Genomic DNA, 13,644 nt, shown 5'->3' with positions numbered 1-13,644 from the left:
TGCTGACGGAAATGCAATGTTCGAAGTTACAAGCGCAACATTCCAGCTCATACAGTCAAGAGGTTTATTTAAAGGGTTAGAGCAAGAAGATCCGCACGAACATAAACGAAGCTTTGTGGAAGTGTGCACCCCTTTATGATTCAAGAATCTATCTCAAGAATTCATATGGCTTCGCTTATTTCCATTATCATTAACCGGGGGAGCTACTAAATGGTTGGTCGAGCGTCCAAACAATTCCATCAAATCATGGGAGGAACTGGTTAAGGCATTTCACAACAGATTGTTTCCTCCATCAAGAATGATAAAACTGAGAGACGACATTCAGAATTTCAAGCAAAAGGAGGGTGAACCAATTCACGAATCATGGACAAGGTTCAAGAGAATTTTGGGTAAGTGCCCAATGCATGGACTGCCAGGCGAATTGTTGCTCTAATACTTTTACCATAGTAACCTTTAAAAAAAACCACAAGAGGAAGTGGAACAACGAGTGCAAGTTCCCAAAGTCCTGCACCCTTTATCCAAGATACGTCCACCATTTCCCCATCGTTTGAAAAAGAAGAATGAAGATGAGAAAATCAAAATATTTTTGTCAGTATTCAAGAACATATCAATTAACCTTCCTCTGGTGGAAGCATTGTTGGAAATGTCGGGATACGCCAAATTCATAAATGAGCTGGTTACAAAGAAAAAGAGCTTGGACTATGAAACGATTGAGGTGCCCCATAGTTGCAGTGCAATTATGACAAATGAGTCAATCACTAAGAGAGAAGATCCTGGGACATCTACAATCCCATGCACAATTGGCATGCTCCAGTTTGCTAATGCTTTGTACGATTTAGGAGAAATCATTAACTTGATGCCTTATGAAATATACAAGCAACTTGGGTTGGGTGAACCAAAGGCAACCACAATGAGACTCTTTATGGCAGATCGATCAATCAAGCACCCAGTGGGGATACTCTATGACATATTGGTAAAAGTAGTTTGGTTCATATTTTTGGTTGATTTTGTGATTCTAGGTTGTGAGATCGATGCTGAAATCCCCATTATTTTGGGAAGGCCATTATTAGCTACCGGGAGAGCATTGGTGGATGTCAAAAGCGGGAAATTAAAGTTCCATCTGAATGATGATGAGATGACCTTCAATATCTGTAAATCCATGAAGCAACCAAGTAATATCCATGTGTTGTCTACTAAGGATGTTATAGATGAGGCAGAGGAGAGTGTGAGCCATTTAATGCGACAGAATGAACCACTGGAATATGTACTTGTCAATTATGATGAATCCAAAGTTCAAGGCTATGAGGAAGCGGTAGCTTCCTTATCGGGGTTAGGAGTATATTCAAGAAATCCAGTCAAGTTCGATATCGACCTGAACAGAGAAAGTTCTCCTGCAAACCCATCAACAGAAGAACCACCAAATCTGGAGTTAAAAGTCCTACTATCTCATTTCAATATGCCTTCCAATAATACTTTACTAGTGATTATCGCCGCTGATTTTCTTGAAAAGAAGGTGCAATTGCTCATGGAAGTACTGTGTAAGCATATAAAAGCTATTGGATAGACAATAGCTGATATAATAGGAATTCCTCTCTGGACTCACAAGATTCGGCTCGACATTGAATGTAAACCTAGTGTGGAGCATCAACGGAGATTGAACCCGCCAATGCAAGAAGTGGTGAAAAAGGAGATCATCAAGTTGTTAGATGCGGGAGTGAGATACCCCATTGCAGACAGTTAGTGGGTAAGTTCGGTGCAATGTGTACCAAAAAAGGGAGGTATAACAGTAGTCCTAAATGACGAAGGAGAACTTGTGCCAACAAGACCAATGACTTGGTGGAGAGTATGCATGGACTATCGAAAGCTTAACTCATGGACCGAGAAAGACCATTCTCCAATACATTTTATGGACTAGATGCTTGACGGGTTATCAGAAAAGGGGTGGTATTATTTTTTGAATGGGTACTCCAGTTACAATCAAATCTCTATTGCACCAGAAGACCAACAGAAAACCACTTTTACTTGCCGTTATGGAACATTTGCATTCAAAAGGATGCCATTTGGGCTATGTAATGCCCCAACAACATTTCAACGTTGCATTTTGTCTATTTTTGCGGATATGGTCGAAGTCTCTATAGAGGTATTCATGGATGACTTCTCAGTTGTAGGGGATACGTTTGAAGAATGCTTGACACACCTAGTGCAGGTACTACAAAGGTGCGTGGAAATGAATCTAGTTCTAAATTGGGGGAAATGACACTTTATGGTGAAATAAGGTATCGTTCTTGGGCACAACACGTCGCAAAAGGGGCTGGAAGTTGACAAGGCAAAAATTGAGGTCATTGAGAAATTACCCCCACTGATTTCAGTTAAGGGTGTTCGCAGTTTCTTGGGACATGCAGGGTTCTACCGAAGGTTCATTAAAGACTTCTCAAAGATTGCACATCCATTATGCAAACTCTTAGAAAAGGAAGTGAAATTATATTTTAACGATGCTTGTATGGCTGCATTTCAGTGTGTTGGGGCAAAAGCGCAACAAACTATTTCACCCAATTTATTAAGCAAGCAAGACTCTTAATATTCCCCAACAAAATTATATAGTCACTGAACAAGAGTTTCTTGCGGTAGTCTATAAATTTAAAAATTTCCAAGCATACTTTCTAGGCACCAAAGTAATTGTACATACTGATCACGCTACACTCCGTAACATGATGGAAAAGAAACATGCAAAACCAATATTGATAAGGTGGGTGCTACTATTACAAGAATTTGATTTTGAGGTAAGAGATCGAAAAGGATGTGAAAATCAAGTTGTTGATCACCTGGCAAGGTTGGAAGTTAGGCCAAATATTGAGCATGAGGTCGACATAAACTACTACTTCCCTGATGAACAGGTGTTTGAAATATCTCTCAAACATACGCCATGGTATGCAGAATTATTGAATTACATTGTGTATGGGCTGATGCCAGATGAGTTAAACTTTTACCAATAGAAGAGGTTCATATTCGATGTTAAAAATTAATTTTGGGATTGACCATACTTGTTTTGAGAGTGTGCTGAGCATGTCTTTAGGAGGTGTGTTCCGAAAGAAGAAGCGTTAGAAATTCTCCATGCTTTTGATACATCTCCAGTGGAAGGTCACCGTGGTGGTATTCGTACCGCCGCTAAACTTTCCAGAGTAGATACTACTAGGCTTCCCTCTACAAGGATGCACACGAATTTGAGAAGAAATGCCCTCAATGTTAGCAGTAAGGCGAAGTGTCTTGAAGACACGAATTACCTCTCACTCTTATTTTAGAAGTCGAGTTGTTCGATGTATGGGGGATAGATTTCATAGGCCCATTTGTGAGATCATTTGGTAATAAATATATCTTGTTGGCTGTAGATTATGCTTCCAAATGGGTGGAAGCCATTGCACTTCCAAGCAACGAAGGAAAAAGCGTTGTCCAATTTCTGAAACGCCATATCTTCACAAGATTTGGCACTCCTAGAGCAATCATTAGTGATGGGGTTCCCACATTTGCAATAGGTGATTTTCAATGGCACTGAGCAAATATGGGGTGAAAGACAAATTAGCAACCCCATATAATCCCCAAACAAATGGCCAAGTCGAAGTGTCAAATCGCGAAATCAAGAGCATCTTGGCAAAGACAGTAAATGCCAACAGAACTGACTGGTCTAGGAAACTTGATGATGCACAATAGGCATATCGAACCGCTTACAAAACACATATCGGTATGTCCCCATATCAGTTGGTTTATGGTAAGGTGTGCCATTTTGTTGTCTAGTTAAAACACGAAGCATTGTGGGCATTGAAAGCTTTAAATTTGGACTGGTCAAAAACTTCAAGAAAGAGGGCAGATCAGTTGAACAAACTGGATGAGTTTAGAGTTAGATCATACGAAAGTTCAACCATCTATAAGAGAAGATGAAGAAGTGGCATGACACTCGGATACTCAAGATGGACTTCAAGATAGGAGAATGGGTTTTGTTATACAACTCTTGACTTAGACTTGTTCCCAAAAAGCTCAAGTCCAAATGGTCTAGACCTTTTAGAGTAAAGTGAGTGCTCACCAATGGTGCTGTTGAAGATCAAGAAGGACCTCCATTTAAAGTGAACGGTCAACATCTGAAACTATACTTTGGGAATTGTCAAGAGATTTCTTTGGTTGAAATGGTGTATTTGGAAGACGCTTGAAGGTGCTGCTGCGTCGTGCCGCGACGTTAACTAAGGCGCTATTTGGGAGTCAACCCAAAACCCATTTAGTGGCTTTCTTATTTTTTGGTAAAATAATGGTGTGTTGATTGTGTAGATGGAAGTGTGGAGAGTGAACGAAAAGTGCAGACTGGCCAGCAACAGGTCCAATTAGCGAATCGCCGAACAGTTCGGCTACTCAGAACTAGACCGCCAATAGACTCTATACCATCTTGCATTGGAGTTCGTAAAACTTGGTGAATCACAGGAACTTATTGGCGAACCACCGACCTAGACCGTGTTTTAGACCTTCTCATAAACCAGAGGTACTTTAAATTTTAGCAGAGAAGCTACAAAATTGGCATTCCGCTGATTGAGCATTCGAGATAAACTAAAGTCGCCGAGTGGGTGAGAATTGAATGGTTTTTACTAGCCAAAGGTTTAAAAGTTTCAACTCCATTCAGTTTCCCTCACTTTTTATCTGCACAAACTAACAACTGCACTCTATCTTCAAGATCCCTACACTTTTAAAGTATATTAGTTGGTGATTTGTGTTCGGGATTGGACTACATTGCTGCCTAGTGAATCAACTATATTTTTTTCAGCACGAAAGGTTGGTTCCCAAACTCTGAGTTCTTTCTATTAATTTTGGACTTAATGAAAAGACATTACCTTGTTGATTTGTGCTGGGTTTCTCCGGTAGGATTAGAATATTTTTATGACCGTTAGATCAGCAAATTTTGCATGTACTAAGTTAAATGATTAATTCATGTAGGTTGCATTTTAAAACTTATTTTAAATTTGTGGGTTGAGAATGATTGTCACTGTTTGTAAGCCTAATTTGAGTTGTGCATTCCTGAATTGTGTCTTCGGGGATCGCAGGGTTGAATTAGGGAAAGTGAGTCGAAAGTAGGCACGTTAGGTCGTTTGGCGAGCTGGGTCAAGCTCGCCGAACCACTTGGCGGTTGGCCTACAATTCCTTCTCGCCTTTCATTGAAATAAAATTGTAATGTTGAATTCTGTAACTTTCGATGAGACACATGACGACACCGAAAGCAGTCGACATTTCACCGAAAGATTTTTGGTTCTCCTTTTGTTTGCACCGCTGGCCCCTTTTGCAGTGTAACTTTCAGTTGCATCCCTCTGTTTGCCGAATGGACTGCTTAATCTGCTTGTATTTCTAACTTCATCTCAAGGCTTTACATACATATGCCACCCCGACATATAAGGGCACAAAACTCCACAAGAGATGCAAGGACGACAGATTACCCCAGAACAAAGAACGATAATTTTGACATTTGAGCTTATGAATCCCTTCTTGTTTTAAATTGTAAAATAATTTTGACCCTTTCGCACATTTTTGCCACCTCTCATATGTTAAATGTGGTTGCTCTTTTGCAAAATTTGAGTCTCGGTTTGGATCAATACCAATGGCTTCAATAGTGCTTACAATCAAACGAACATGATTGTACAGCTACAATGAGGCCAAATGAAGTTGCATAGACAATATGTGAACTCTTCGCATCTCATTGTGATTAGCCATTTATCAAATCAATTCTCTTGTGATAACCATTGCTCATTAGAGAAAGTGTGGACACTTGTTTGACTTAAGTGTCGATGCCTAGTGTGATGAGCTTACCTGTGAACTGTGCATGATAAATCCTAGAATTTGCCCCGTTGGTCCAGTTAACTAAGTGAAGCTTTCTCTTGATATGATCTTAGGCAATTTTTATGAGTGTTAGCCAATTTGATATATACCGCTTTTCTGACTTAGCTTGTAAGTGCGTGATCCTCTATTGAACAACCCTTGAACCTTAACCTTCTTTGGAAGAAACTTGATGTACACTAAACCTTTCTTAATCCATCACCCATAATTCTCATGAAGTGGTAGTTTGTTTGAATAGCCAACTTAGACCAAAAGCCTTAGTCGGGGGTGTGGTGAAAAGAGAAGGCAAATCAAGAAGTGCAAGAAATTCCCTCTTACCCATGGTTTTGAGAAAAATGGAACCCCTCCATATACAAAAAAGAGACAAAAAAAAAGAATGAAAAAGAAAAGTTGTGGAATAAAGTTTTAAAATAAAAGGGGGTTCCCATACAATTTGTGGAAGGTGAATAAAAGGATAACTTATGAGCACTAATTAAAATGATGAAGGAGAAAGGAAAGTAACTGTTGCGAGCACCACACCTCGTGAGGATGAAAGTCACTGAGACTAAACGACCATACATTTGCACTCAACCCCATTAGAAGCCTTGAAAAGACCTTTTTGATCTTTAGTGAGCTGAAACAAATGATGATTAAAAAATACGGGCAAACCTATGTGTGAAAGGATGCATTATGTTCTTTTTTGTGAGTGTGAGCGTTGCATCTGATTCCAAAGCTTTAAACTGTGAAACCATTGTATGAATATGGAATCATTCTTTGTATGAGGGCATTTGAACAATATAGTTGAGCTTGAACTTGCATTTGAATCAAGTATTGTGAGCATGAGAATCTTAGGTAATGGTGTGTCATAATTTGAATCTTTGAGTACACAATTGATCTTTGCCGAACTAAATTGAGTCTTGTTGTGTGCATTCAGGATTGAGTCTTGTGTAGCACTGTTTGAGACACCCTTTTTGAACGACCGAACTTGAGTTTGCTTGAGGACAAGCAAAAGTTTAAGTAGGGGGTGTTGATGAGTCCACAAAATTGGACTCAACAAGGGTTATATTTTAATAGAAATTTTTTCCTCAAATGCTTGTTTTATCTCAATATATGATGAAAACCCTTAAGTTTTAGGTTTTTCAAGTTAAAGAGAACATGGACAGTACGTCGCAAAAAAGAAACGAAAAGGGCTAAAAATTTTGAAGAAATTAAGGCCTGAGGATCGCTGAGTTCACTTGGCGAGTCGCCAAAGGGACTTACTTAGCCTTTTGTTCCAGTGTGCTGAGCCCGTAAGAAAAGGATCAAGTTGGCAGAAAAAGGGAGCAGTCGGTGCATCGGCAAGCAGTTCCGGGAAGCAGTACCATACCGCCCAATGGCCCAGAGCACAACGATGCAGAAGGTTTGTACGAGGCGGCGATGAACTACACCAAAGGGCGAATCACCGAGTTGATCGGCGATTCTGACTAATGACACCGAACGATCCGCTGCAGCACAAATATGTGAGAACTATAAATACTAGTTAGAGTTTTAGTTTTAGTGTGGAACTTTTATTAAAATTTTCACTTAGAGAATAGTACAATTGGATATTTTTGCTCTAGGTTTTAGAGAGTTTTGGAAACTTGAAGAAGAACGGGGTTTCATCTCCAAGGATTTGGACTTGGGTCTCTTGGATTGTTCATTCTTGGCCTGTAACAAGACTTAAATCTTCATAACCATTTGAATGCAAGCTCATTTACGTATAAACTTCTATCTCTTGATGTGTTGCTAAAAACCCCATTCTTGCAGTATTATTTAGCAAATATGGGTTAAGATTGTAGTTGGGTTTTGTTTGTTGATAGTTTAGATGTAGTTGGGTTTTGTTTGCTGATAGTTTAAATGTAGTTTAATGGTGATTTCATCTAGTAGTTATGGATGAATTTAACAAATTTGTAGTTGCAAATACAAGTTTATTTCTGTGTTTTCTGCTTGATCGAGAGAGAAGTCGCGAAACCAAGACTACTAGATTGATGGCCTAAGGAGTGGGTCGACATGAGGTTCAGCTCTAGAGAGTGAACCCTAGTCCAGTATCCTATCACTCAGCTCGAGAGAGTGAGTGGGATAAGGTGTAGTCTGGTCTTCATGCGGCAAGTGGGTGTCTGAGAGGAACCCATTTGAAACGGGGTAAGTTGCTCGAGAGAGAACTTATTCCCACATAAAGCTTAGCCTAGTCACTACTACTCTATAAATTTTCTATCGCAACCATGTACCCAATAATCTAGCTTAACCCGTATTCCCGTCACATCCCAAGGATTCCCTCTCATTACTTAGAAACCCTTGTTTATTTTGTTGTTATTACCTTACTTGTGACAAAAAAAAACCCCATTGTTAATTGACGTTCTTGTGTCCCCGTTTATTAATTTACAATGTTTTTGCACGTTAATATTTTAGCTATAACTAGTTAGAACTAAATTTTATTTTTCTATAAATTCTCAAAACCACTCTCTTGGGACGATCTCAACCCTTAGTTGGGTTATTATACTATTGCACGATCGTAGAAACTTGCATTGGAAATTGTGCCCTTGATTACACAAACATCAAAATTGAAGTTGAGCCTACAAATGGTTGGCAGAAGGTGTTTCGATTGAAAGGAAAGATCTGAAGGTAGCTGCAAGATACTGGTTTTGGTTCATCAGCAACACCATTATGCCATCACATAATGAATCAATCATTTGCCTTGCCAAGGTAGCTTGTCTTAGATACATCATAGAGAAGACCAGGATAAATCTAGGGATGATCATTTCCTCCGAGATCCATAAGAGTGCAAAGCAAGGCCAAACATCTCTCCTTTTTCCGATATTAATCACTGCAGTGTGCAAAAGAGCTCGAGTGCCTAGAGAGGCAAAGAAGGACGTGGAATTGGTTGCCACCACCTCCACCAGTATCCGAAAGATCGAAGCTGAATATCTTAAGGAATAAGCGGAAAAGAAACAAAAAGAAGTTGTACGCACTGGACCTATACCTACAGAAGCATCTTTGCCTACTCCGGCCCCTAGGCCTTCAGGTATATCTGATGTCATGACCACTCCTTCTAACACTCCAGGTCCCTCTGCTACCTCATTAACACCCAGAACAATTGTTGTCGTTGCCTCATGTAGGTCAATCACTCAGGCTTCCTTGGTCCGAATGGGGCAGTTTTCCCAATCTGCTACTTTTCGGACTGCCAACATAGAAATTTCCATTCCAGGCATGATTCAGGCTACCCTTGATGATGTTGTGAACCCACTGAGCACTACTATTGATGCTCTAGAGGTCAGGAGAGCAGTGTGTGAGCGCGACCAATGAGCCACAGATGAGGTAACATCCTTAAAGACCGCCATTGCAGAACTGAAGAAATAAGTGGACTACCTAAAGTCCACCAATATGTCCATGATCTTTTGAACAATGGAAATTACAAATGTGCCCAAAATGCCTCAGACTACCATAGGACACAGAGATGGAATGGAGCATATAGCCGATCCCAAATCAGAGGCGGAGACTAAGGAAGACATGTATGAGGAAGCTTCAACGGACGACATAGCCGAGACTGAAGAAATCATGATAGATGTTGTTGTGCAGGCTTCCTTGGCAAAGGCTCCTGATGCTGGATCTAGTGGAGTTGGTCTTTCTGGAGGTCACTCTGTGTTTTGAAACCCAGACAGATGGAGCAACCGATTAGCCAGGATCATCTCTTTACCTCACTCTCTGTCTTTCTTTATTTTACATTTCGGATTCTATTCATTCCATTTGAGGACAAATTGCTTTTATTTGTGGTGGGGTGAGGCCAACCTTTTGTGTGCTATTTTTGACTCATGTTTTTGCTTATGTATTTTTGCATTGAGTTATCATTGCGTTAAATATTGCTTTTTGTAGACGTTTGAGCTTATGGCACCCTTCTTGTTTTAAATTGTAAAATAATTTTGACCCTTCCGCGTATTTCATCCACCTCTCATGTGTTGAATGTGGCTGTTCTTTCACAAAATTTGAGTCTCAATTTTGATCAATATTGACGGATTGAATTGTGCTTACAATCGAACGAACATAATTGTACGGCTACAATGAGGCCAAATGAAGTTGCATAGACAATATGTGAACTCTTTACATCTCGCTAAGATTACCCATTAATCAATCGATTCTCTTGTGATGACCATTGCACATTAGCAAAAGTGTGGAGTCTTGTTTGACTTAAGTGTCGATGCCTAGTGTGATGACCTTACCTGTGAATTGTGCATAATTGATCCTAGAATTTTCCCCGTTGGTCCAGTCAACTAAGTGAAGCTTTCTCTTGATATGATCATAGGCAATTTTTATGAGTGTGAGCCAGTTTGACATATACCTATTTTGTGACTTACCTTATGAGTGTGTGAACCTCTCTTGAACACCCCTTGAACCTTATCCTTCTTTGGAAGAAACTTGATGAACACTAATCCTTTCTTAATCCATCATCCATAATCCTAATGAAGTTGTGGTTAGTTTGAATAACCAACTTAGGCCAAAAGCCTATGCTGGGGTGTGTGGTGAAAAGAGAAGGCAACTCAAGAAGTGCATGAAAGTCCCTCTTACACATGGTTTTGAAGAAAATGAAACCCCTCCATATAAAAAAAGAGAGACAGAAAAGAAAAAGAAAAAGAATGAAAAAGAAAAGTTGTGGAATAAAGTTGAGAAATGAAAGGGGGTTCCCGTACAATTCATGGAAGGTGAATAAAAGGATAACTTATGAGCACTAATGAAAATAATGAAGGTGAAAGGAAAAGAACTGTTGTGAGCACAACACCTCATGAATATGAAAGTCACTGAGCCTAAATGACCATACCTTTGCACTCAGCTCCATTACAAGCCTTGAAAAGACCTATTTAATCTTGTGTAAGCTGAAACAAAAGTTGATTGGAAAATACGAGCAAACCTATGGGTGAAAGCATGCATTATGTTCTTCTTTGTGAGTTTGACTGTTGCATCTGATTCTAAAGCTTCAATGTATGAAACAATTGTGTGAATATGAAATCATTCTTTGTGTGAGGGCAATTGAACAATATAGTTGAGCTTGAACTTGCATTTGAACCAAGTATTGTGAGCATGAGAATCTTTGGTAATGGTATGCCACAACTCGAATCTTTGAGAACACAATTGATCCTTCTATAAGTAAATTGAGTTTTGTTGTGTGCATTCATGATTGAGTCTTGTGTAGCACTGTTCGAGACACCCTTTTTAAATGGCTGAACTTTAGCTTGCTTGAGGACAAGCAAAAGTTTAAGTTGGGGGTGTTGATGAGTCCACAAAATTGGACTCATCTAGGGTTATATTTTAATAGAAATTGTGTCCTCAAATGCTTATTTTCTCTCAATATCTGATGAAAACCCTTGAGTTTCAGGTATTTGAAGTTAAAGAGAGCATGGACACCATGTCGCCAAAAAGGAACGAAAAGGGCTGAAAACAACGAAGAAATGAAGGCATGAGGATCGCCAAGTCCACTTGGCAAGTCCCCGAAAGTTATTACTTCGCCTTTTGTTCCAGTGTGATGAGCCTTGAAGAAAAGGATCAAGTCGGCGGAAAAACGGAGTAGTCGGCGCATCGCCGAGCAGTTCCGTGAAGCAGTACCATACCTCCCAATGGCCCAGAGCATGACGATGCAAAAGGTTGGTATGAGGTGGCGATGAACTACACCAAAGGGCGAATAGCTGAGTTAATCGGTGATTCCCACTAATGATGCCGAACGATCCACTGCAGTACCAATTTGTAATAACTATAAATACTAGTTAGGGTTTTAGTATTAGTGTGGAAATTTTATTATATTTTTCACTTGGAGAACTGTACATTTGTATATTTTTGCTCTAAGTTTTAGAGGGTATTGAAAACTTGAAGAAAAAGAGGGTTTCATCTCCAAGGATTTGGACATGGGTGTCTTGGATTCTTCATCCTTGACCTGTAACAAGACTTAAATCTTCATACCCATTTGAATGCAAGCTCATTTACGTATAAATTTATATCACTTGATGTGTGGCTAAAAACCCTCATTCTTGGGGTGTAATTTAGCGAATATGGGTTAAGAATGTTGTTGGATCTTGTTTCCTAATAGTTTAGATGTAGTTTAATGGTGATTTCATCTAGTAGTTGTGGATGAATTTAACAAATTAGTAGTTGAAAATACAAGTTTATTTATGTGTTTTCAGCTTACTCGACAAAGAAGTCGCGAAACCTAGACTACTAGATTGATGGCCTAGGAAGTGGGTCGATAAAAAGTTCAGCACGAGAGAGTGAACCCTAGTCCCATATACTAACACTCAGCTCGAGAGAGTGAATGGGGTAAGGCGTAGGCTGGTCTTCATGTGGCAAGTGGGTGTCTGAGATGAACCCATTTGAAACGGGGTAAGTTGCTCGAGAGAGAACTTATTCCCACATAAAGCTTAGCCTAGTCAATATTAGTCTATAAATTTTCTATCGCAAGCATGTACCAAATAATCAAGCTTAACCCGTATTCTCTTCACATCCCAAGGATTCCCTTTCATTACTTAGAAACCCTTGTTTATTTTGTTGTTTTATGATGTATAGCTAAAATTTCAATTCTTGGGGTGTGATTATGTGATAATGTGATTATGGGTTTATTTAGCTTATGGATATTGCTAATTGATAGTTTAAATGTTGTTTAGCAGTTCTTTCAATCAATAATTGTGGTTTAATTTAATGGATTGTAGTTGCTAATGCAACTCTACCTTTGTGTTTTTGGCTTGCTCGAGAGAGATATTTTAAGACCAAGATTACTAAATTGATGGTCTGTGGGTATTGGGCTGTCATGGGTTCAACTCAAGAAAGTGAATCCTACATCCTCTTCCACACATTCAGCTCAAGAGAGTAAATGGGCTAAAGCGTACGCTGTTCTTAATTGCTTCCTGTTGGCGTTCGAGAGAAACCAACTTGATTTGAGGTAAATTGTTTGAGAGAAAGCTTATCCCCACTAAAGTCTAGCTTATTCACTGATTTACAGCTATTTCCTAACAAATGTAATTCCCCATTTTTCTACCTTAGCCTATAATCCAATCACATCCCAAGAACCCGTCTCATTACTTGTTAATTCGTGTTATTTGTTGTTATTGTAGCTGATAGTTACAATCAAAACCCCCTTATTTGACACTTGTGTGACCCATTAATTTGAATTATGTTTTTATTAGTAAATATCTATTTCTAAGATTGACTTGAACATTTTCGTACTTGACTCTTGAATCTTAAACAAGTACTACTCCCTGTAGGAATCGACCCCAACTCATTAGTTGAGTTATATTACTAACTAATGATCGTTGACGCTTAGAATTGGATGAAGTGTCATTGAAACGTTACTAATCAATATGGCGTCGTTGTCAGGGAGTGCTGTTGGTTGAGAATCTTTAGTTAAGATGAATTTTGTTCTTGTTAATCATAGTTTGAAACGACCCCAAAAATGCCCGAAAATGTGCTTCGGAAACACCTATAATTGTAATTTCCATATATCTCAAAATCCGTGCATGATTTCGGAAATTCGACTTCATATTCTTATTCAGGGGGTCAAATTGAGTGGGAAATGGGTCTAACCCGAATTTTAGAGCAACCGTATCAAAATTTGAAAATCGCAAAAAATGCGATTTGGAGGGTCAACTTTAAAGGGGCATATCTCTTAGCACACAAGGAACTGGAAGGGCCACCACCTATTAAATTAAAGCCCTTTGAGTTATCTTTCCAATGCAATTGGTTTCACCTCATTCCGAGTTAGGATGAAGGAGTTATGATCATTTTCGTAAAACCTGTCCGGGCAGAATTGCA

At 39.3% G+C, this 13,644-nt stretch overlaps 1 protein-coding gene across 1 annotated transcript; it reads left to right on the top strand.

Annotated features, from left to right (window-relative positions):
• Window positions 1-2,711: 2,711 nt before the first annotated feature.
• Window positions 2,712-4,457, top strand: LOC125833486 (uncharacterized). Its single transcript, XM_049512648.1, has 4 exons — window positions 2,712-2,926; window positions 3,074-3,249; window positions 3,387-3,530; window positions 4,315-4,457. Exons 1-4 carry the CDS (start codon window positions 2,712-2,714, stop codon window positions 4,455-4,457), a joined length of 678 nt encoding a protein of 225 aa, XP_049368605.1.
• Window positions 4,458-13,644: the final 9,187 nt, after the last annotated feature.

This window comes from Solanum verrucosum, unplaced genomic scaffold, assembly GCF_900185275.1.
Source record: "Solanum verrucosum unplaced genomic scaffold, falcon-dt-bn FXZP01000173.1, whole genome shotgun sequence".
In the NCBI taxonomy this organism is placed as follows: Eukaryota; Viridiplantae; Streptophyta; class Magnoliopsida; order Solanales; family Solanaceae; genus Solanum; species Solanum verrucosum.
Note: the sequence above shows the minus strand (reverse complement) of the source record. Positions and strands in the feature narration are given on the sequence as shown.

What these genes read in the sequence shown, in the direction of transcription:
- LOC125833486 (XM_049512648.1), top strand. Translation starts at nt 2,712, where the DNA reads ATGGAAAAGAAACATGCAAAACCAATATTGATAAGGTGGGTGCTACTA. An exon ending in AAATGCCCTCAATGTTAGCA is followed by an intron (nt 3,250 to 3,386) that starts GTAAGGCGAAGT and finishes TGTTGGCTGTAG; the next exon opens with ATTATGCTTCCAAATGGGTG. An exon ending in GGTTCCCACATTTGCAATAG is followed by an intron (nt 3,531 to 4,314) that starts GTGATTTTCAAT and finishes TTGATTGTGTAG; the next exon opens with ATGGAAGTGTGGAGAGTGAA.